The sequence below is a fragment of the Pelophylax lessonae genome (assembly GCF_965119305.1).
Source record: "Pelophylax lessonae genome assembly, chromosome: 10".
NCBI classification, from domain to species: Eukaryota; Metazoa; Chordata; class Amphibia; order Anura; family Ranidae; genus Pelophylax; species Pelophylax lessonae.
Window position 1 is genome coordinate 232,826,931 of NC_138777.1, and position 24,066 is coordinate 232,850,996.

Here is a 24,066-nt window from a genome sequence, read left to right on the forward strand (position 1 = left end):
AAAGTGTGGGAGCAACCTTATTTTAGATCTACACTTTTGAGAAAAACATCCTCAGATTCACATTTAACAGCCGAACGAATCACCAGTTATAATTATTTACCTTTGTGGATTTTTTTTTCCGTTGTTCAATGCAAATCTCTTTTTGGCTAAATAGCAGCTTAAAAAAAAAAAAAAAAGGACCTATCGGTGCAATGAAATCTGCCAACAAAAATGCGTGAAGCCTTCTCCTGTCTGTACTAAGCAGGACCTCCACAATATAGAAAACAAATATATGTGTGTGCAGCATTGATGGATAAGCCCGGCACTGACCTTGTCTTCACAACAAAGTTTCCCATTCCAAAAATGCGCAAGTTTACGAGAACAGGGTACCCTACCTTGATTCTCCATAAAGGAAGCAAGGGATCAGAAATAAATTGATACTAGAAAGTGTTCTGTACTATAGATTTTTTTTTTTTTTTTGTTTACCAAGCTCTTTTGCTATCTAGCCACAGACAATAACCTCAAAACTGGAAAATGTTCTTGCATGTAATGCTACCTGTTGGAATAAGTATTGTAATTTTATCCCATTTCCAAAAGCAGATCCCAAACTGACCTGAGGTCTAACAACCTCAGAATTATACAATTTGTTGAAGTCATCTAGTTTAGATTATATTGATGAGGAAAAGGGAACAGCCATTTTATTTATCAAACATTTATTTATGATTATCAAACATGTATTTGCGATTAAGCAGATATATTGGATGTATATGTTGTGAGAAGTCGTATTGTATAACAGCTGTTGTGTTCAAAAGCCATTTACACCTCCAGCTGTTAGATTGCTATCTAGACCGTTGAAGACCTGTTCAGCAAACAAGCTTTGGAAGTGATGTAAATGACCATCCGCATATCAAAGAATGTCACCAAAGACTCAAATGGGACTTCAAAAGAATTTAGTTAGCTAGGTGCCACCCACTTCAGAATGTATAAATTGTAATAAGTCCTTAGGAAGATAGAGCAAATGTTTTCAAACCAACAGAATGTAATGTGACTGAATTGCCCTCAAACATGTCTGTCTATCTACATGTTTGTCTAATAAATAATTTTCAATCTGGCTTCAACAGTCAAAATGTTACTGAAACCAAGTTTTGGGGTTTCCCCTACAATATTGACCTCTTATAGTGCCACCATATTTATGCAGTCAAGAACATGTAATTTAACTGCTTGCCGACCGCCGCAAGTAGATTTACTGCGGCGGTCAGCCCCTGCCAGGCAGAGTGACGTTAATTAACGTCACTAGCCTGGGAGGGTCTGGGGAGCGAGCGCGCGCCCGCGGAGGCGCGCTCCCGCTCCCGCGCGGTCACGCACCCCCCCGCGCGTGTGACCAGCGGACCCGATGTCCGCCGGCCACTCGGCGATCGTCGGGGGAAGAGGGAGAATGTCAGGCAGCTTGTGTAAACAAGCTGCCTGTCATTCTCATTGCTGTAAAGACACTGATTACTCGGATCTAGTATGTAGATCCGTTGATCAGTGTCCTTACAGCTAGAGCCACAGCCAATCACAGTAAGAATCACGCCCCTAGGGACACACACAGCCCCTCCCTCCCAAATAAAGTTAACCCCTTCACTGCCAGTGTATTTTTACAGTAACAGTGCATATGTATAGCACTGATTACTGTAGAAATGTCACTGGTAACCCCAAAAGTGTCAAAAATGTCAGTCAAGGGTCCGATCTGTCCGCCGCAATGTCGCAGTACCGCAAAAAAAATCGCAGATCGCCGCCATTACGCGTTGAAAAAAAAAACAACAAAAATGACAAAAATCTTTCCCTTTGTTAGTAAACGCGATAACTTTTGCGCAAACCAATCAAAATACGCTTTTTGCGTTTTTTTTTACCAAACATAGGTAGCATAAAACAAATTGGCCAAAAATGTTAAAAAATTTTGATTTTTACATTTTTTTTGGGGGGAATTTCATATAAAAAAATGTGAAAAATATTGCTATTTTTGCAAAATTGTCGCTCTTTTTTTGTTTATAGCGCGTGATCAAAAAATCGCACAGGTGATCAAATACCACCAAAAGAAAGCTCTGTTTGTGGGAAAAAAAGGACGTCAAATTCGTTTAGGTACAGCGTCGCACGACCGCGCAATTGTCCGTTAAATTCACGCAGTGCCGAATCGCAAAATACCCCCTGGTCTTTTAGCAGGAAAATCCTCCGGGGCTTAAGTGGTTAAGAGTCAAATGTCTGTAGGGTCACAAATAATATATCTTGATTTATTACACTTTCTAAACTTCACTTCACTTTAATTTTGGATACGTGGCTGTATGTTGAACTCAATAAACTCTTGAGTTTCCGTCACTGACATTCTGTTTTGTTTGCAGCCAGAAAAGTCCTGGGAGATTGATCTAAAACACATGGAGTCTCTAGTGGATGGTAAGACCGCCTGCATCATTGTCAATAACCCATCCAATCCTTGCGGCTCTGTCTTCAGCAAGAAACACTTGCAGAAAATTATTGCTGGTAAGTCCTGCCGTTCAAAAATATGGAACAGTTAAACCCAGAAATTGCTTTTGACCGATTTAATCCCCTCAAGACACATTCGACCACATATTGCGTGGTTGAATATGTTAATTCAGCAGGGCCACGTTAAGCTGATTTAGAGAATCTCAATGAGTTGAGTAGAACTTTACAATACCAAAATCAGTCTCTGCCAAGAAGGTTAATGAATAGTTGAGTAGGGAATTATACTGAACAAAATGATAAAACGCAACACTTTTGTTTTTGCCCCCATTTTTCATGAGCTGAACTCAAAGATCTAAGACTTTTTCTATGTACACAAAAGGCCGATTTCTCTCAAATATTGTTCATAAATCTGTGTTAGTGAGCACTTCTCCTTTGCCGAAATAATCCATCCACCTCACAGGTGTGGCATATCAAGATGCTGATTAGACAGCATGATTATTGCACAGGTGTGCCTTAGGCTGGCCACAATAAAAGGCCACTCTAAAATGTGCAGTTTTATCACACAGCACAATGCCACAGATGCTGCAAGTTTTGAGGGAGCGTACAATCGGCATGCTGACTGCAGGAATGTCCACCAGGGCTGTTGCCTGTGAAGTGAATGTTCATTTCTCTACCATAAGCCGTCTCCAAAGGCTTTTCAGAGAATTTGGCAGTACATCCAACCGGCCTCACAACCGCAGACCACGTGTAACGACACCAGCCCAGGACCTCCACATCCAGCACCTTCACCTCCTAGATGGTCTGAGACCAGCCCAGGACCTCCACATCCAGCATCTTGACCTCCTAGATGGTCTGAGACCAGCCCAGGACTTCCACATCCAACATCTTCACCTCCTAGATGGTCTGAGACCAGCCCAGGACCTCCACATCCAGCATCTTCACCTCCTAGATGGTCTGAGACCAGCCCAGGACTTCCACATCCAGCATCTTCACCTCCAAGATGGTCTGAGACCAGCCCAGGACCTCCATATCCAGCATCTTCACCTCCAAGATGGTCTGAGACCAGCCCAGGACTTCCACATCCAGCATCTTCACCTCCAAGATGGTCTGAGACCAGCCCAGGACCTCCACATCCAGCATCTTCACCTCCAAGATGGTCTGAGACCAGCCCAGTATTTCAACATCCAGCATCTTCACCTCCAAGATGGTCTGAGACCAGTCCAGGACTTCCACATCCAGCATCTTCACCTGCAAGATGGTCTGAGACCAGCCCAGGACCTTCACATCCACCATCTTCACCTCCAAGATGGTCTGAGACCAGCCCAGGACTTCCACATCCAGCATCTTCACCTCCAAGATGGTCTGAGACCAACCCAGGACCTTCACATCCAGCATCTTCACCTCCAAGATGGTCTGAGACCAGCCCAGGACCTCCACATTCAGCATCTTCACCTCCAAGATGGTCTGAGACCAGCCCAGGACCACCACATCCAGCATCTTCACCTCCTAGATGGTCTGAGACCAGCCCAGGACCTCCACATCCAGCATCTTCACCTCCAAGATGATCTGAGACCAGCCCAGGACTTCTACATCCAGCATCTTCACCTCCAAGAGAGTCTGAGACCAGCCCAGGACTTCTACATCCAGCATCTTCACCTCCAAGATTGTCTGATACCAGCCCAGGACCTCCACATTCAGAATCTTCACCTCCAAGATGGTCTGAGACCAGCCACCCGGACAGCTGCTGCAACAATCGGTTTGCATAACCAAAGAATTTCTGCACAAACTGTCAGAAACCATCTCAGGGAAGCTCATCTGCATGCTTGTCGTCCTCATCGGGGTCTCGATCTGACTGCTGTTCGTCGTCGTAACCGACTTGAGTGTGCAAATGCTCACATTCTATGGCGTCTGCCACTTTGGAGAGGTGTTCTCTTCACATATGAATCCCGTTTTTTTTCAGATCTTTGAGTTCAGCTCATGAAAAATGAGGGGAAACAACTGTTGCGTTTATAATTTTGTTCAGTATAAGTACAACTAGTAAAGCTTGTATATATATATATATTCTGGTTGCCTGGGTCTCCCTATCGGACGGGAGACCCGGGTGAGCTGCGGAAGGTCCCCTCCCGCTCCTTGTAATGACAGCCGAGCGGCTTCTCAGCCGCATCGGTTGTCATTACAAGACAGCCGACCGTCGGCTACGGACGCCGGTACCGGGGTGATGCCTCTAGCTGCAGCCATCATTCCGGTACAGCACTTTCCGAAATATCGGCAATATCCGTAACCTCAGGGGCCGATTCCAATACATCGGGGAAAGTGCATATTGGCCCCCGATATAATCGGTCGATCCCTAGTATTTTCTCCTGCAGCATTTCCCTTGCCAACAATGCATCCTGTCCTCACTTTTTGACCCTCATCTCCTCTATTAGGTCTTCAGTTTCTGATGGTCCTCTCAAGCATTACATATATTGAAAATTGTGTGGTGCCATTGTAATGTCAGGGGCTGCAGTTGAGGCCCCCTTTAGCTCATACAAAGACAACCATTGCTGAAATAGTTGTCATAAGGAAAGGCAGTGATAACTTCCACAATGGACTTCCAAAATCTAAAAGTAAAGATTCGCCTGAAGTTTTGTCTTAAACCTTGACGCTTTTCAAAAAGTTTGTAATTTTAGTTGTCTTTTTATACTTTTATGTTTCATTAAAAAAAAAAAAAATGTGCTGCTCGCTCATTGATGTTTGGATGTATTTCATTGCTCTTGTTGATTTTGTATGCCTTTTCCTCCTCAATAAAAATTTAATTCATAAAACAAAAAAAAAAAAAAAAAATGTGCTTAAAAAATTATACCCAATGTCTTTACAGTGGCATCCAGGCAGTGTGTACCTATCCTGGCTGATGAGATCTACGGAGATATGGTGAGTTCATATGCTTGGGGACAGATCTGAGAAAAATATTTAAATGATCTGGTATCATTGTACACATTTTCTTGTATAATGTAAGCTAGATGCAGGCTTATTATGGACAGAGAATGTTAGTTGATGTAAAACAATATAGTAACAGCTGTTACTATTTAGATGAATTTAAAAAATTAAGGTAAAAATGTAGGTGAATTTAAAACAAATGAAACATTTTTGTTATTTCTTTAAAAAAAAAAAGGAAAAAATAATTAAAACCTTGCCCAAATGTTCTTTTGCATATTTGTGCATTGACCATACACCCTTATCTGGGGAAAACAATGGACATCTTTTGGGAAAATGTATAACCCTATAATTTTTGACAATTAATGCTTAGAGCCCGTTAAAGGAACTGAAGCGTGTCTCAGACAATTATATGCTTCTATTGACATCACTTTTACAATTTTACATTGACATTTGATCCAACACTGATAGTTAAGATGCAAGACAAAACCTTGTTGGGTCAAAATTTGCAACCTTCATTGCATAAACCATTGCGGCATATGATAAAACCATTGCACCAATCAGTAAAGCAATGGCTGGCCCTCTATGGCTATTTTATTGTTGTTGTTCAGAAATGTAGTCGTGTCCATCTCTTCGAGACCTCGTGGACCATAGCGCGCCAGGCTTTTCTGTCCACTGCTTCCCGGAACTTGCTTAACTTTATGTTTATAGTTTCAATGATGCTATCTATCCATCTTGTTTTCTGTCATCCTCTTCTCCTTTTTTCCTTCCATATTTCCCAGCATCAGGGTCTTTTCCAATGAGTCCTCTCTTTGCATTACATGGCCAAAGTATTTGAGTTTCAGCTTCAGGATCTGTCCTTCCAGTGACTATTCAGGGTTAATTTCCTTCAGGATTGACTGTTTTGATCCTCTTGCCGTCCAAGGGACTTTCAAGAGTCTTCTCCAACACCATAGTTCAAAAACATAAATTCTTCGATGTTCAGCTTTCCTTATGGTCCAACTTTCACAGCCATAGGTTACTACTGGGAACACCATAGCTTTGACTATAGGGCACCTTGTCGGTAGGGTGAAGTCCCTGCTTTTTATAATGTTGTCTAGGTTTGCCATTGCTTTCCTCCCAAGAAGCAAGCGTCTCTTAATTTCATGGCTACAGTCATCGTCTGCCGTGATCTTGGAGCCTAGGAAGATAAAATCTGTCTCCGTTTCCATTTCTTATCCTTCTATTTGCCAAGGAGTGATGGAACCGGTTGCCATGATCTTAGTTTTCCTAATGTAGTGCCCCCCCCCCCCAACCTCCAGAAGCCTGGTGGTGACCCCCAGAGACAGGGAGGCCCGACATTCCTCCTCATGGTGCAGGTTACTAGGCATGGTGGGTTGTGTACAAGTTAGAAAGATGGGCGCCAGTCACTTTTATGCTTGAACAAAAATTATTTTTCTTCTCACAACAGGAACCATGTGGGAGAGAGGGGTAGGGCACAGGAGACCCTTAGTCAAACAGCAGATTGGCAGACTCCCAAGATCAAAATGTAGAATAGGCAGACAGCAGGACATACAGGAAAAGAGCCTTTAAGCTGGAACCAGCAATCTGTACTTTGTAGCATAAGCTGTCTCCTGTAGCAACAATATGCAACTCATGGAAGGTGCAGGAACTTTGTGGATGATTCCATCTTAATGCGTTCCCAGGCTCTCCATGGTTCCCCCGGTTCATGGCAGAGTCACCTCTGGTACTTCATCTCAGGTCTCCATCTTTTCCTTCATGCTTCCAGGCAATGTGCAGGCTCTCCCTTACAGAGCCCTGAGTACATGGCTAGGCCTTAGGCTTCAGGCCTACCCAGCAGCAGCTGTTCCTCACACACTCACCCAGACAGGGGTCTCGGTGGAAAGGACCAAGATCACCTGACTTCCTCCAAATAAATACCTTCTCCCAGCATGCTCAGTGACTAGTATGATTGGCTGAGAGAAGCATACATATTCATAACCTAGACTCATTGTAATTCATCACACTGATGCCAAAGGTAGCAGTGCCACCTATTGACAAAAGGTAGAAACACAGTTAAACCAGGCTTAGGAGGAAATCCAATAGTCACAAAGACTACAAATTAGCCAGGCTAGCTACCACCTAGCACAGCTAAATTTATTAGCAGCCCTGTTTAGGACAAGGGTGCTACAATAATTTTCAATTTCAAGCCAGCTTTTGCGCTTTCTTCTTTCACCTTCATTAAGAGACTCTTTAGTTCTTCTTCACTTTCTGCCATTAGTGTGGTATCGTCTGCATATGGCTATAGTGTCCCTTTAAAAAAAAAATAAATAAATACCGGCAAAATGATAAAGCCCAGTGCCATTCATTCTAATGATTGATTGAAAATGTTGGATTAAATTTGTAGAAGGAGGAAAGCTGGGTCAGGTGACTTGTCAATGTCCTATGACTGCCCTCTCCTCCAATCCAAAGAAACCATTGCCTGCATTGATATATGGGGCATAGAATGCAGGCAACGACAAGGAGTAAATATTACAGTGTCAAGCAGAAATTGGATAGTGATATCCTCTCTTCACTGTAAATGGGTCTCTTCAGTGCACCTAACCTGAAATTAGGTAAACCTGACCTGGAATTTTCCTTTAAATTGGAAATTTGCTTTCTTTTCCCCATTTATATGCAATGCAAGAATTTTAGCAAACTTCGCTGCCGACTCTTACATGCTTCGGATCTGTGAATATTGAAAGAGGCCATGCCTATATGAGAAAAGTATACAGTAGGTTGCTTTAACCCTAAGAAAAAATCCTGGGCATTCACTTGTTTTGCAGAGATATCCATGTACTTTGCGTGCTGCTTTCCTGAGTCCCGCCCCTTCCCGTCTATCACCCCATCCAGATGTCACAGTGACTTTGCAGATTGCATGTTCCTTTGATGTTGTCTTCTCTTGGCATGGATGTTCAATTGTTGGACTCCTAAACACTTTCAGATGTCTCCACATATTTATTGCTCAAAAGAACCGGCTGTGACTTAAACCATCCAGAAATCGTTACCTACTTCTTACTGGATTGCACAAAGACAATAGTGCTAAATTTCACAGCAATGCTAACAAACACTATTAATCTTTCTTTCACTGTAGTACACACTTAGCAACATTGAATTATATTGTAAGCTAAAATTGTATGACATATTTTTTACTTAAAATTATATTGTATTAAAATTTTATTAGAAAAAAAAAAAAAATTATTTGAGCACAAAAGTATTCACATTTTTTTTTTAAAAGTCCCCTTACCAATAACAATCTTTAAGGTTTTGCCTTTTATTTTATGAACAAAAATTCCAGCTGCTGCAAACTTTTATTCACACAAAGCTGCAATACCAAGCAGATTCCAGACTTCGCTGCATAAAGCACCATAATAATAATAAAATAAAAAATAAGAAATACTAGATATATAATTGTTTTTTTAATATTTATCTTCAATATTTCGTTATAGTTAGTATTTCATAATTATTATTATTTAGCATACTTAAAACAGAAGGAGCCGTTTTTAATGCATTCATTACGCACCTCCGTCCCGCCCCCTCTAATTCACCTCCGTCCCACCTCAGCCCTGCCTCCTCTCAGTCAGCTGTTCGCTAAGTCTTAAAATTTCATCGGACCTTGAAAATGTCTTCTGCGCATGCGCATCTGGGCTCGCACCAGCTGTCGCACCAGCTGAGTTCTGACATAGTGTCACCGGAAGTGACGAGGTCCAGAATTTTCATGGGTCCGATGAAATTTTAGAACAGGGGCAGATACATTCCAGGAAGTAAATGCTACATAAATCACCTGCCCTTACTCAAGATGGCTGCAGCTAGAAATGCTGGGGGGGGGGGTTCAAAGTGATTTCTCAACAAAATATAACCTGGATAGATGGGAGAGTTTGCTTTTAATATTAAAAATGAAGTAAATAGCGTTTTTGGTTTGGGGTGCTCAGATACAGGGTAGTTCAGTTTCAATGTGTTGACTGCAACTTGTATCAAAAACAGAAGAATTAGAATGGAACAAAGTAGCAGAACTCTCCAGAGCAGAGAACTGTCTACCTGAAAGCCTCTTTGAACCCCCCCTCCCCTTTTTCTTTTTTTTTTGTTTAATCTTCATGTAGCATCAATTAAAAACCCAACAAGGGTTGCAAAACTTTTTTTTGGAAAGGCATTTACAGGAGAGTGGAGCTGGGAAATTTAATACAGAGATCTCTCCCTAAATCCCTAAGAAACATATGAGGAGGGTGAGAGATGAATCCCAATACTATATACTAAATTCTGAGTTTTGTATGCAGCGATGCTTTAATCCTTTTTTTATTTCAACAGGTTTTTGAATATGGCGCCTTCCAGGCTCTAGCACCACTGAGCACTAATGTCCCAATTGTGTCGTGCGGCGGCCTTGCTAAGCGTTGGCTGGTGCCAGGTTGGAGGATGGGATGGATTTTAATCCATGATCGGAAAGAAATTTTTGGCAAAGAGGTAACAATTTAAACCTACAGATGTAATATATTTGCATTTAAAGAACCAACAAACTTAGAATCCGATTAACTGCTCTCTAATAGGCTAATGATTAGCTAGCATAAATGTAAAATCAGTCATTACAGACATAGATTTAGGACATAGAAGAAAGCCAGGTCCTGACCTAGACCACAATGCTCCATCTATAAACAGGGATTAATATAATATTAATATATATTATAATATATAATAATATACATTTTGTTGTCAAAAGTATTATAATCCTACCACTTTATAAAACTCTGGTCTGACCGCATCTGGACTATTCTGTCCAGTTCTGGTTCGCCAGTCCTCAGGAGGGATGTGTTGGAGCTGGAGAGAGTCCAGAGAAGGGCAACTAAACTAATTAGGGGATTGGAGGATGATAATTATGAAGAGCGTCTGCAATCGCTTGATTTATTCTCCCTGGAGAAGAGATGCCTGAGAGGGGACATGATAGCAATTTACAAATACCTCAACGGTGATCTCAGCATAGAAAAAAAACTATTCAGTCGCAAGGATTGCTTGAAGATTTGAGGGTATACAATGCAATTAAAGGAGAAGCGTTTTAACCTCAGGCAATGCAGGGGGTTCTTTACTGTTCGGGCTACAAGACTGCGGAATTCTCTGCCACAAAAGGTAGTTGCTGCAGGAAGTATGGCTACTTTCAAAAGACTCTTGGACGTACATCTCAAGGATCAGAACATTCAGGGCTATGATAAATGATTACGGCCACACACACCTACACAGGTTGAACTGGATGGACTATTGTCTTTATTCAACCTCAACTACTATGTAACTATGTATTGGGACAATGACCTTTACACACACATGAACTTTAATGGTATCCCAGTCTTAGTCTGTAGGGTCCAATATTGAGTTGGCTCCGCCCTTTGCAGCTATAACAGCTTCAACTCTTCTGGGAAGACTGTTCACAAGGCTTAGGAGTGTCTCTATGGGAATGTTTGACCATTCTTCCAAAGATGTTCTATTGAGTTGAGGTCAGGACTCTGTGCAGGCCAGTTAGGCTCCCCCACCCCAAACTCGCTCATCCATGTCTTTGTGCACCTTGCTTTGTGCACTGGTCCAAATCATTGGGCAGGGGGAGGGGGATTATGGTGTGGGGTTGTTTACAGGGGTTGGGCTTGGCTCCTTAGTTCCAGTGAAAGGAACTCTTAAGGCGTCAGCATATCAGGACATTTTGAACAATTACATGTTCCCAAATGTGGGTTCCTTAATTCATCCCAACAGTGTCCTATGGGGTTGAGGTCAGGTCTCTGTGCAGGCCAGTCAAGTTCCTCCACCCCAAGCTCGCTCATCAATGTCTTTATGGACCTTGCTTTGTGCACTGGTCCAAATCATTGGGGGGGGGGGGGGGGATTATGGTGTGGGGTTGTTTTTCAGGGTTTGGGCTTGGCCCTTTAGTTCCATGCGTCAACATACCAAGACATTTTGGACAATTTCATGCTCCCAACTTTGTGGGAACAGTTTGGGGATGGCCCCTTCCTGTTCCAACATGACTACACACCAGTGCACAAAGCAAGGTCCATAAAGACATGGATGAGCGAGTTTGGGGTGGAGGAACTTAACTGGCCTGCAACCCGGTGGAACACCTTTGGGATGAATTGAAATGCTATTTGTGAGTCAGGTTTTGTAATCCTATTAGCACCTGCCCTAAAAAAATGCTCTTTGGGCTGAATGGGCACAAATTCCCACCAACACATAGAAAGACTTCTCAGAAAAGCAGAGGCTGTTATTGCTGCAAAGAGGATTCCAACTCTATATTAACCACTTGCCAACCGCCGCAAGTACATATACTGCGGCGGTCAGCCCCGTGCAGGCAAAGTGACGTATGGGTACGCCACTCGCCTGCGAGCCAACAGGGGGCGAGCGAGCACCACCGGGAGTGCGCTCCAGCCCCCGCTCGTTCACTGTGATCCCCGCGCGTGTGACCGGCGGACCCGATGTCCGCTGGTCACTTGCGATTGTCCGGTACAGAGGGAGAAAGGCAGGCGGCTAATGTAAACAAAGCCGCCTGTCATTCTCCCTTGTGTAAGTGCAGAGATCATACGGTCCTGCTATCTAGGATGGTATATCTCTGTAGTTACACAAACAGCCACATCCCATAACAGTTAGAAGCACGCCCCTAGGGAAAACCCCTCCTTCTCTAATAAAGTTAACCCCTTCCCTGCCAGTGTCATTTTTACAGTAACAGTGCATATTTATAGCACTGATTACTGTAGTAATGTCACTGGTACCCCCAAAAGTGTCAATAATGTCAGTCAAGGGTCCGATCTGTCCGCTGCAATGTCACAGTCCCGCAAAAAAAATCGCAGATCGCAGCCATTACTCGTTTAAAAAAAAAACAATAAAAATGACAAAAATCTTTCCCTTAGTTAGTAAACGCAATAACTTTTGCGCAAACCAATCAAAATACACTTGTTGTGATTTTTTCTACCAAACATATGTAGCAGAAAACAAATTGGCCTAAAATGTTAAAAAATTTTGATTTTTACATTTTTTGGGGGGGAATTTCATATAAAAAAATGTGAAAAATATTGTTACTTTTGCAAAATTGTCGCTCTTTTTTTGTTTATAGCGCATGATCAAAAAATCGCACAGGTGATCAAATACCACCAAAAGAAAGCTCTATTTGTGGGAAAAAAAGGACATCAAATTAGTTTAGGTACAGCGTCGCACGACCGCGCAATTGTCCGTTAAAGTCACGCAGTGCCGAATCGTAAAATAGGCCTGGTCAGGAAGGGGGTAAAATCTTCCGGGGCTTAAGTGGTTAATGCCCGTGGAATTTGGAAAGGGATGTCTAACAAACTCATATAGGTGTAATTGTCAGATGTCCACAAACCTTTAGCCAAGAAGTGTATATCTTCACCGAGGTTAGCAAGGTTAGGTTAACGTTACATACTTTTGAAATCCGAACAAATATCTAAAAAAGAGCATTATGTCTATTAAAATGATGTTATGTGAAAATACCACAAACACTGTACTTATATATTTTTTTGTAGATCAGAGAGGGCCTTGTACGCCTAAGTCAGAGAATTCTTGGTCCATGTACCATCGTCCAAGGAGCACTGGATCACATAATCAACAGGACTCCTCAGCATTTTTATGACAACACAATCAACTTTATCAAGGTATTTTCCATAATATGCTCTATCTGTGTGTGTGTGTGTGTGTGTCTTTTATTTTCGAATGTGATATTTATAGTTTCATTGGAAATAAAAAAAACTGGACACCAGCTAAATATCTCCAGTATACACTTATTGTATCTCAGAACAAGCAACAGTGATTTGCCAAGAGTAGCCAAAATTGCAAAATGTCTCGAGTTGTTTGTTCTAGTCTGATAAGATTCACAAATATTAGTACAGGAACTAGCCTAGGCTAACAAATATCTCATGGTTTACGGGAACCATGAAAGTACGCTTCAATTAAAATTTAATTGGAAGACTTAGGATACATACAGGAGCGTTGCGTACCTATTCAATATTTTCAAATTTTGTTGCTGTACTGCCCCAGTCCACCCTGGTCTCAGTGATCTGGTGATCCTGGAATGCGCCTGTTTGAGATGCTGGAACTCCCACTGAAAGTTCCTTGCTGCTTCTCAGGGAGAAAATTTATGTAAAAAAAAAATAAAAAATCTAGTGCAAAGAAGTTTCTGACAGCCACAAAAAGTGTTAAACCCGTCTTAGAATTTTGAACATGATTGATGATGCATGAAAAAAGAGGGAACGGAATTACACAGCTCATGAAGTTTGCTCCTACTTCCTGAACTGTTTTGTTACATGATGTGTAAAAGTATGGGTGCAGTGCGGTGGTGGCTGGTGCTAAAAGTTTTTTGGGGGGCGCAAAATAACCCCTCCATGTCCGAACTCACCAGAGAACGCTGTGAGACTTACTTACAAACGGAAACATGAAATTGTCCAAAATGTCTTGGTATGCTGATGCTTTAAGAGTTCCTTTCCCTGGAACTAAGGAGCCAAGCCCAACCCCAACCCCTGAAAACAACCCCACACCATAAATTACCCCCTCCCCCAATGATTTGGACCAGTGCACAAAGCAAGGTCCATAAAGACATTGATGAGCGAGTTTGGGGTGGAGGAACTTGACTGGCCTGCACAGAGTTCTGACCGTAACCCGATAGAACACCTTTGGGATGAATTCGAGTGGAGACTGCGAGGCAGGCCTTCTCATCCCAACCTCAGTGCCGGACCTCACAAATGCGCTTCTGGAAGAATGGTCAAACATTCCCATAGACACAGTTTGGGGATGGCTCCTTCCTGTCCCAACATGACTGTGCACCAGTGCACAAATCAAGGTCCATAAAGACACGGATGAGTGAGTTTGGGGTAGAAGAACTTGACTGGCCTGCACCTGATAGAACACCTTTGGGATGAACCTCACAAATGGGCTTCTGAAAGAATGTGCGGACTCCTAAACCTTGTGGACAGCCTTCCCCAAAGAGTTGAAGCTGTTATAGCTGCAAAGGGTGGGCCAACTCAATATTGAACCCTACGGACTAAGACTGGGATGCCATTAAAGTTCATGTGTGTGTAAAGGCAGGTGTCCCAATACTTTTGACAATATAGTGTATAGTCACCAAAAAACGTTCCTTCTAAATTTAATGCAGCCGTCAACAGAACTTGCGTTCTTTTTAATAGCTGTAATATTGGGAAATAGGTCATTGCTTTGGCCTGTAGTGTGATCTATAATCTCACTCGCCTCTCTTTACTTTGGCTTCACATTATTTGATGGCAGTCGTTTTCTGGAACATTCATTGACGTCCATTCTTTCTTGTGTACTTTTTTGCAGTCTAATGCTGACCTCTGCTATGATACCCTCTCAGCCGTCCCTGGACTCTGCCCTGTTCGACCGGCAGGAGCCATGTATTTAATGGTAAGCATATTATTGGCTAGACACCCTCACCTTACCGGACACCCCCACACTTGGTAAAATTCCAGACCTTGTTCAGAACGTTCTCTAAAAAAAAATGAGTTACATAGGGCAACCAATTAAACTGGATGTAAACCTAAACTGAACGACATTTATTTTGCTAAACCATTGTGTATCATATACAAATGACATTTTTATTTTTATTTTATTTTTTTTTATTATATCTAAATAAATATATCTATATAGCACAAAGATGGAACAAATGACAAAAACAATTGTGTGGCTGTGCGACCCTGTACCCACAAACATAGCTTTCTTTTGGTGGTATTTGATCACCTGTGCGATTTTAATTTTTTGCTCTATAAACAAAAAAAGAGCTACAATTCTGAAAAAAAAAAACAAAAAACATTATTTTTCACTTTCTGCTATATAACATTCCCCCCCCCCCCCCCCCCCCCAAAAAATTAAAAAAATCTATTTTTTTTCATCATTTTAGACCAATTTGTATTCTGCTACATATTTTTGGTAAAAAAAAACCCCAATAAGCGTATTTTAAATGGTTTACGCAAAAGTTGTTGAGTCTACATATTAGAGGAAATATTGATGTCATTTTTATTTATTTATTTATTTATTTTTTACTAGTAATGGCAGCGATCTGCTATTGCAGGACTTAAAGTGGTGGTAAAGTCTCCTTGAGAGTACAAAAAAACGTGCCCCTCCCCCCCTGCGGGTTTAAATCATAATGTACTAATACGCACTGCATAGTAGAACATCATAAGAGACTTAAGAGTACAAACGGAGCCATCCAGTGCTGAGCAGTCACTGCTGCCTTGATCCCCCGGCGGCTTCCATGTTAACCTGGTCTTCTTTCCAGGTTCCGAATCTTGATTGGCTGGTCTGCGGTGACATCACTCCCGTGCATGCGAGTCTCTTCTCCGCGGCATGCAGAGCATGCAGTAAATGCGGTCTGAGCTGCGCTTGTGTGGCCCAGCTTGCATTACTGCTGATAGGCAGGGGGGACATTTTTTAGGAGGGTTTCTTCTGTTAAAAAAAACCCCTGCCTATTAGTGAATTTGGCATGCAGGCATTTACTACCACTTTAATAATCCTGGGAAAACTGCAAAAAAGTTTTCTGTTTTTTAACAGATCACACATATCTCCCACCCTGGCATCCTGTACAGGAGGGGACACAGATAGGGTTGTCTTTTAATATTGATTGGGCCCTGGGCAAACATTTTCTTGGGCCCTCCTGAATCCACTTAAGAACTATTTGCAGGCAGTGTGGGCTCAAAGGGCAGCTGCTTTGAGCCCCACAACAATGACTGGGCCCGGGGAGGCTGCCCCTTGCGTTAAAGATGGCCCTGGACACAAAGAAAAATATATTGGTTGGTGCCAAAACAGCATTGAGAACGGGATCAGTAGTTCTATATCAGTTTTTGCAGATGACACAAAATTGGGCAGGGCAATAACTGCACAGCATGAAGCAGATATCCTACAGAATGACCTGGACAAAATAACAGAGTGGGCAACGACATGGCAAATGAGGTTTAATGTGGAGAAGTGTAAGGTTTTGCACTTGGGGACTAAAACATAAAAGAACAATACACTTTAGGGGGGGAACCTTTGGTGGAATCAAAAATGGAGAAGGATCTGGGAGTCTTGGTTGATGATAGACTAGGCAATAGCATGCAATGTCAAGCGGCAGCTGCAAAGCCGGCAGAATATTAGCATGCATAAAGAAAGGGATGTATTCCAGAGATAAGACTATAATCCTTCCACTTTATAAAACTCTGGTGCGACCGCATCTGGAATATTCTGTCCAGTTCTGGTCGCCAGTTCTCATGAGGGATGTGTTGGAGCTGGAGAGAGTCCAGAGAAGGGCAACTAAACTAATTAGGGGATTGGAGGACCTTAATTATGAAGAGCATCTACAATCTGGAGAAGAGACGCCTGAGAGGAGACATGATAGAAATTTACAAATACCTCAATGGTGATCTCAGCATAGAAAAAAAGCTATTCAGTCGCAAGGATTGCATGAGGACACGAGGGCATACAATGCGATTAGAGGAGAAGCGTTTTGACCTCAGGCAACGCAGGGGGTTCTTTACTGTTAGGGCTACAAGATTGTGGAATTCTCTACCACAGGAGGTGGTTTCTGCGGGAAGTATGGTGGCTTTCAAAAGACTCTTGGACTTACATCTCAAGGATCAGAACATTCAGGGGTATGAGAGATGATTACGGCCACACACACCTACACAGGTTGAACTGGATGGACTATTGTCTTTATTCAACCTCACCTACTATGTAACTATGTAACTATGAAATAATGGAAAATCTCCCAGTGGGGTCACAGACAAGAAAAAAACAACCAGACACAAATGTTAACACTTCTCCACTTATCCAAAACTAACACAGTTTGTCTAGAGCAGGGGTTTTCAAACTATGGCTCTCCAGTTGTTCAGGAACTACAATTCCCATCATCCCTAGTCATGTCTGTGAATGTCAGAGTTGTACAATGCCTCGTGGGATGTGTAGTTCCGCAACAGCTGGAGGGCCGTATTTTGAGGATCCCCGGTCCAGAGGTAAGCTTTAACATGCTTAGGTGAGACCTGTCACTTGATTACCAGGAGACAGCTGAGACATGAAGCAGACAAAGGATGAAGTGTACTGAAGAAATCAGAGTATTCATGGCAATGTTTGCCTAATTACAGCCTCATTTGTTTCTTTTATTCTCCTGTTTACTTTGTAGGTTGGGATTGACATGGAACACTTTCCAGAATTTGACAGTGATGTGGATTTCACGGAAAGAATGATATCTGAGCAGTCCGTTTTTTGTCTCCCAGCCACAGTAAGTGTATACAGATTAAAATTTAAGCGAAACTTAGCTTTCATTAAAATTGTATAGAATTCGTCATGGGTACTCAAGTCATATTGCAATTTTAGGTTATTAAAAATTACCATTTTAATTTGCATTAAGCTGTATTTTTACAAAATTCCCTAAAAATTAAATATGAAGTCTCGGCCCCCACCCCTCCCAACTAATTGCTATGTTAGTTGCAAAACAGCACAATCTAAAAGCCCTGTTCTTGTGTAAATCCAAGGTCATGTGGCAAGCCGAGTCCTGGGACATGTGACAGCAGGCTTAGGTGGGTAAAAGGAGGGTTTAAAGTTGTATTAAAAGAAAAAAAAGAGAATGGGTGGGAGGGGTCTGTACAGAAGAGATGGGCTTAAAAAGGTAGGGAAACTGCCAAACAAAGCTTCATTGCCCCTTTACCCCCACCCCACTGAGCTAACCCCCCCTTTCTCACCCTAACCCTAATTTTAACCCTAACTTCCAACTCCCTAACTCTATACCCTAACCCTAAACCCCAATCCTAAACCCTAACCCTACTCCCTGACCCTCTAACCCTTAACCCCAATCCTAAATGTTAACCCTACTCCCTAACCCTAAGCCCCAACCCTACCCCCTAGCCCCAAAACCTAACCATAACCCCTAATCCAAACCCTAACCCTTTTTTGGGGGGCTACATCAGTTTTGAGGTGACCCCCCCTTTCTCACCCTAATTTTAACCCTAACCCCCAACTCCCTAACTCTATACCCTAACCCTAAACCCCAATCCTAAACCCTAACCCTACTCCCTGACCCTCTAACCCTAAACCCTAACCCTACTCCCTGACCCTCTAACCCTAAACCCCAATCCTAAACCCTAACCCTACTTCCTAACCCTCTAACCCTAAACCCCAATCCTAAATGCTAACCCTATGCCCTAACCCTAACCAAAACCCTAATCCTAACCCCCCTAACCCTAAACCCCAATCCAAAGCCCTAACCCTACCCCCTAGCCCTCTAACACTAACCTCCAAAACCTAACCATAATCCCTAATACAGACCCTAACCCTTTTTTTTGGAGGTGGGACTATGTCAGTTTCAAGGGAACCCCCCCCCTTTCTCACCCTAACCCTAATATTAACCCTAACCCCTAACTCTCCCTAACTCTAAACCCTAACCCTACCCCCTAATCGTAAACCCCAATCCTAAATCCTAACCCTACTCCCTAACCCTAAACCCAAATCCTAAATCCTAACCCTACTTTCTAGCCCTCTAACCCTAACCCCCTAACCCCTAAACATAAGCCTAATCCTAACCCCCCCAACCCTAACTCTAAACCCCAATCCTAAACCCTAACCCTACCCCTCTAACCCTAACCCCCTAAACCTAACTATAACCCTTAATCCAAACCCTTACCCTTTTTTTTTTGGGGGGGGGGCAACATCAGTTTTGAGGGGATGGGGGAAAAAAGTAAAAAGTAACAATACTTTGCATGAAAGTTTCCTTATTCTTTAAATGTTGCATCCTTAAAACCAGTTGCAGCCACCGGTGTGAAATTCTAAACACAGTGTAAACAGCACCCCCACTAATTTTCTGCTTGTGTGATTGGTTGGCTACTTTTCCCAGCATTGAAAATAGGAAAAAATATTAGCAGCAATCTAATTAGCTCTTCTTGCAGCGTTTTTTTATATTTTTCAGTAAATTGACTGCATACAGTAATGTCTCCAACCCAAAACCAACCTTCCTTGATGCTTTTCACCACTCTTGGCTTGCTCACAAGAATAGGGGAAGTCATACTTAAGGATAGGGGAAGGATGACCTCCCCTATGAGCAGGCCAAGAGTGGTGAAACACGCCAAGGAAGGCAGATTTTAGGTTGGAGACATCACTACATGTAGTCAATTTACTGATTGTTTAAAAATTTTGTAAGAAGACCTAGCTGAAGTGCGGCTGATATTTTCTTCTATTTTCAGTGAAGAGTGGAGACTGACTGTAATGGGCGGCACCCAGGTTGTCCATGTGCAGGAGAGGCCAGTTTTGAGCAGAGTCATGGATAGCTCTGAAGAAGGGGTCACGTCCCCCGAAACATGTCAACCTTCCAACTGTGGTGTGCATGGTTAGATGACATCGCCTCATGGCTGGACTTGTCATTTGATACACCTGTTCCTTATTATGTTTTTGAGTATGTGGTTTTTTTTAACCCAATAAATATTTATTGTGGTAATGCACTAGGTGCTTGCGCCCTCCTGTGTGTTTTTTGTGCTCCGGAGCTAAGGACCAGCGTATACTTTTCCCAGCAGTTATTCTCTTATTAGCACACTGGGACCGATTAGGTAACCACAGGGCTTTTTTTCAGCTGGAACTTGGTGGAACTCAGATCCACCACCTCTGACACAGGCCCTCTGCTTCCCGCTTCCATACAGGGTGTTACTGGGAGGTGGGTAAGTGGTGGACCCAAGGAATGGTGCTCCGAGGTGGGTAGGGGGCGAATTCAAGGGGTGACTCAGAAGGGAGGAGTTCCTGCACCTATTCTCTGAGAAAATAAGCCCTGGGTAACCATAGCCAGCAGACCCGCCCCCACTCCAACCTTCAATGGTACATTGGTACCTGTCTACCACGACCACCACCATGCTTGTAAATCTTTATTCTATTTTCTTTTCTAGTGCTTTGAATATCCCAACTACTTCCGGATCGTGCTCACAGTTCCAGATGAAATGATGGCAGAGGCCTGCCGGCGCATACGGGAGTTCTGCCTGGAGCATTACCAAGGCGCAGAGGCTGTGCAGGACCTGGAGTGCGACAAATAATAGGACATTCAGTATCCTCACCGTGTGAGGTGTTCCTCAATAACTCCATCACCCAATTCCAAGCCGAATTCATTCCATCCTCGTGGAACTGTTATGAAAATGTTAATAAGTATCTCCTATACTCCATGACAAAAGATGTTTTAGTCTTTAGTCTCTGAAGAACAAAAGAACGTTTTATGTCAAAAAAAAAAATTCAGGTGTCTCTACACATGGTAGCAAGCCTTATATATCTAAACAATTTTGATGATTGATTTTGATTGACTTAGAGGGGCGTTTCACAATTTTATTTGTGTTTTTTAAAATATTTTTTTATCCCTGGCCAATACTTTTATCTGCAGTGATCTGTAGACAATCCAGTTCTATTATCAACCTTCTGGGATGGCAGATATCAGATAAAAGGAAAAAGCAAAAGAGATGGTGCACCAGCCTGGTGCTTTATTGTAAGACCATTTTTTTGTAAAAATAAATAAATCCAATATACTCACAACAGCAAGCCTAAAATCAATCCGGCCCCAATGCTAAAATGATGCTCATTTAAACAGGGGGGGGGGGGGTAATTCAGCTGCCTTCTTCATCAGAGCTCTGAAACGTGTAAGCTACACCCAGGGGCAGACTGGCAACTTTCAGCCCAGGGGGCAAGTACAAACCAGAGGCCTGTGGTGCAGTGATTCGGCCCCCCTCCCACTTTCCCTCCCATTCTCCCAATCCTCCTCCTGACCCCCATTTCTAGCTGAAGCCCTGCTCCAGATACTCTATACTTACCGGCTGAATCTGGGTTCCCGACCTGGCCAGCAGGGGAAGGTTGAGGGGAGCTGGGACAGCTCGGTTGGGACTGGCCGGGGCAGAAGATTCTCCAGTGGAGCATGGAACCGGCCTCTGCTCAGACACAGTTTACACCATCCATGCTGGGGGGGGAGACCTGCGCTCTGTCCTTGTCTTCAACCTGCACTCAGTAGGTCAGCGGGAGCGACTCTTTACTTCTTTTCACCACGAATCCTTTAGGCATGTCTGTGGCAGAAGTGGTGCAGCCCTTTTACGGGGAATCAGAGCGGCCCAGGGGGCAATTGCCCCCCTGCACCCTGGCCCAGTTTTCCCCTGGCTACACCCCCCCTTTGGATGAACATTGTTTCATCCTTGGGGCCGGATTGATTTTAGGCTTGCTGTTTACTTTTGTGAGTATACTGGTTTTATTTATTTTTACAATAAAATGATCTTACACTAGGCTATTGCCCCCTCTCTTTTTTGCTTTTATCTGGTGGTCCAAGGATTCCCCTATCTGAAGTGGACAGCTAGGCCGATGTGTTGCAGAGTTCGCCAGGGTCAGTTTCTTTTCTTGATCTGGCAATAAGAAGAGGAACACGCCCTGAGACCGCTTCTTTGTCATAGACTTGAGGTTCCAGCTCACCTGTAGCGTTGACAGAGGTTTACTTGATCAGATGGAATGTGTCTAATATGTATAGAAACCTTCAAGGTTCAAGAACAAAGACACGTGGCCCTAAAATGATAGAAGCATAGTAACATAGATGAGTGACTGCAGAAAAAAGACCAAGTGGTCCATGAAGTCTGGATAAATTTGTTTTATTTTGTAATTATTTTTCCTTTTTTTTTTTTTAAAAAAGAAAAAAAAAACATAGGATCCATATTAAAAAAAATGAAAAACAACATAAGATCTATACTCAAAAAAGTAAAAAAAAGTTACAAAACTAAAACAAACTGAGGCAGACTTCATGGACCACTTGGTCTTTTTTTCTGCCGTCACTCATCTATGTTACTAAAAAAAAATGAAATAAAACATAGGATATATATATATATATATATATATATATATATATATATATATATATATAAATGAATATTTATACTCATAAATCTTATGTTTGTTTTTTTGTTTTTAATATGGATCCTTTTTTTTTTTTACTTTTATTTTGAGTATAGATCTTATGTTTTTTTTTTTTAACATGGATCCTATGTTTGGTTTCTTTTTCTTTTTTTATATACAGATCCTATGTTTGTTTTCATTTTTTTTTCACTTTTATTTTGAGTATAGATCTTATGTTTTTTTTTTTTAATATGGATCCTATGTTTGGTTTCTTTTTTTATATACAGATCCTATGTTTGTTTGCATTTTTTTTTTTTTTTACTTTTTTGCAATAATGGATCTTATGTTTATCCCAAGCATGTTTGAATCCACATACTGTTGACTGACTCACTACCTCTGGTGGAAGTCTATTCCAAAATGGCCAAGATATATTTTGTTTCCCAGCTGACATTTGCACAAACCTAGGTGTAATAAGTCATCTTACCTATTAGAACCTGTTTAACACTCTAACCTAATACTTTATCTATATTCTCTGGTTAACCTCTTACCTGTGTTCAATTTGCTCAGAAACCGTGGGTAGCATCACACACTTACAATGGAACTTACTCCTTTCACTAGGAGACCTAATGTCTCATCATTTTGGACTTTTACCCAAAATGTTTGACAGCTTCGTAAAGCAATGATGCCCCTTGTTTTCTTAACAATCATCTGGCTTTGCATGTTCCTCAACCAAGAATTTACACATCATGAAAGGATATCCAAGCCCAAGAACAATATACAAGCTGGCCAACATTCATGTTTGACAGCTTCATAAAGTATTAAAGTCCCTTGTTTTCTTTACAATCATCTGGTTTTGCATGTTCCTCAACCAAGAGTTTACACTTCATGAAAGGATATCCAAGCCCAAGAACAATATACAAGCTGGCCAACATTCATGTTGAAAAGAAGGGACATGGTTGAGATTTGGTTGGTCATTGGCTGATGGCTAAATAACAGCCAACCTTTACAGGATTTCTGAAAGGATGGAAATGTTTAAAATGCAATTAAACCCAAAAGTTTTTATGCCAATAATTCAGCTTAAAAAAATAAATAAATGTAACCAACATTCAATATCAAGTTTGTGGTTACTTTGGGTGACAAGCAGCCCCTCCATGTATTTGTCAGGACAGCTGCTGTATAACTAATGACCAGGGCTTTTTTTCCTCAGAGAATAGGTGCAGGAACTCCCCCTTCTAAGTTACTTTGTGTCTCCGCCCGCTACCCACCTCCGAGCACTAACCCTTGGTTCCACCCCTTCCAACCTCCGAGCACTAACCCTTGGTTCCACCCCTTCCAACCTCTGAGCACTGAACCTTGGTTCCACCCCTACCCACCTCCGAGCACTAACCCTTGGTTCCACCCCTACCCACCTCCGAGCACTAACCCTTGGTTCCACCCCTACCCACCTCCGAGTACTAACCCTTGGTTCCACCCCTTCCAACATCCGAGCACTAACCCTTGGTTCCACCCCTTCCAACCTCCGAGCACTAACCTTTGGTTCCACCCCTACTCACCTCCGAGCACTAACCCTTGGTTCCACCCCTTCCAACATCCGAGCACTAACCCTTGGTTCCACCCCTTCCAACCTCCGAGCACTAACCCTTGGTTCCACCCCTACCCACCTCCGAGTACTAACCCTTGGTTCCACCCCTTCCAACATCCGAGCACTAACCCTTGGTTCCACCCCTTCCAACCTCCGAGCACTAACCTTTGGTTCCACCCCTACTCACCTCCGAGCACTAACCCTTGGTTCCACCCCTTCCAACATCCGAGCACTAACCCTTGGTTCCACCCCTTCCAACCTCCGAGCACTAACCT

The 24,066-nt window shown here is 42.5% G+C and overlaps 1 protein-coding gene and 1 long non-coding RNA gene across 3 annotated transcripts in view; both read left to right on the plus strand.

Annotated features, from left to right (window-relative positions):
- Positions 1–20,842, plus strand: part of TAT (tyrosine aminotransferase) — a 30,784-nt gene extending 9,942 nt beyond the window's left edge. For both annotated transcript variants that reach the window (XM_082270746.1, XM_082270745.1), the window contains exons 6-12: positions 2,358–2,496; positions 5,297–5,349; positions 9,676–9,828; positions 12,870–12,998; positions 14,674–14,757; positions 17,504–17,602; positions 20,247–20,842. In XM_082270746.1, the coding sequence (XP_082126872.1) occupies positions 2,358–2,496; positions 5,297–5,349; positions 9,676–9,828; positions 12,870–12,998; positions 14,674–14,757; positions 17,504–17,602; positions 20,247–20,390 (801 nt within the window). In that variant the 3' untranslated portion in view covers positions 20,391–20,842. The remainder of the gene's footprint in view (positions 1–2,357; positions 2,497–5,296; positions 5,350–9,675; positions 9,829–12,869; positions 12,999–14,673; positions 14,758–17,503; positions 17,603–20,246) is intronic.
- A 1,654-nt stretch (positions 20,843–22,496) lies between these two features.
- LOC309565848 lies at positions 22,497–22,999 on the plus strand. Its single transcript, XR_014225839.1, has 2 exons — positions 22,497–22,674; positions 22,828–22,999. It is a non-coding gene; the product is annotated as an uncharacterized lncRNA (long non-coding RNA).
- The last annotated feature ends 1,067 nt before the right edge of the window (positions 23,000–24,066 follow it).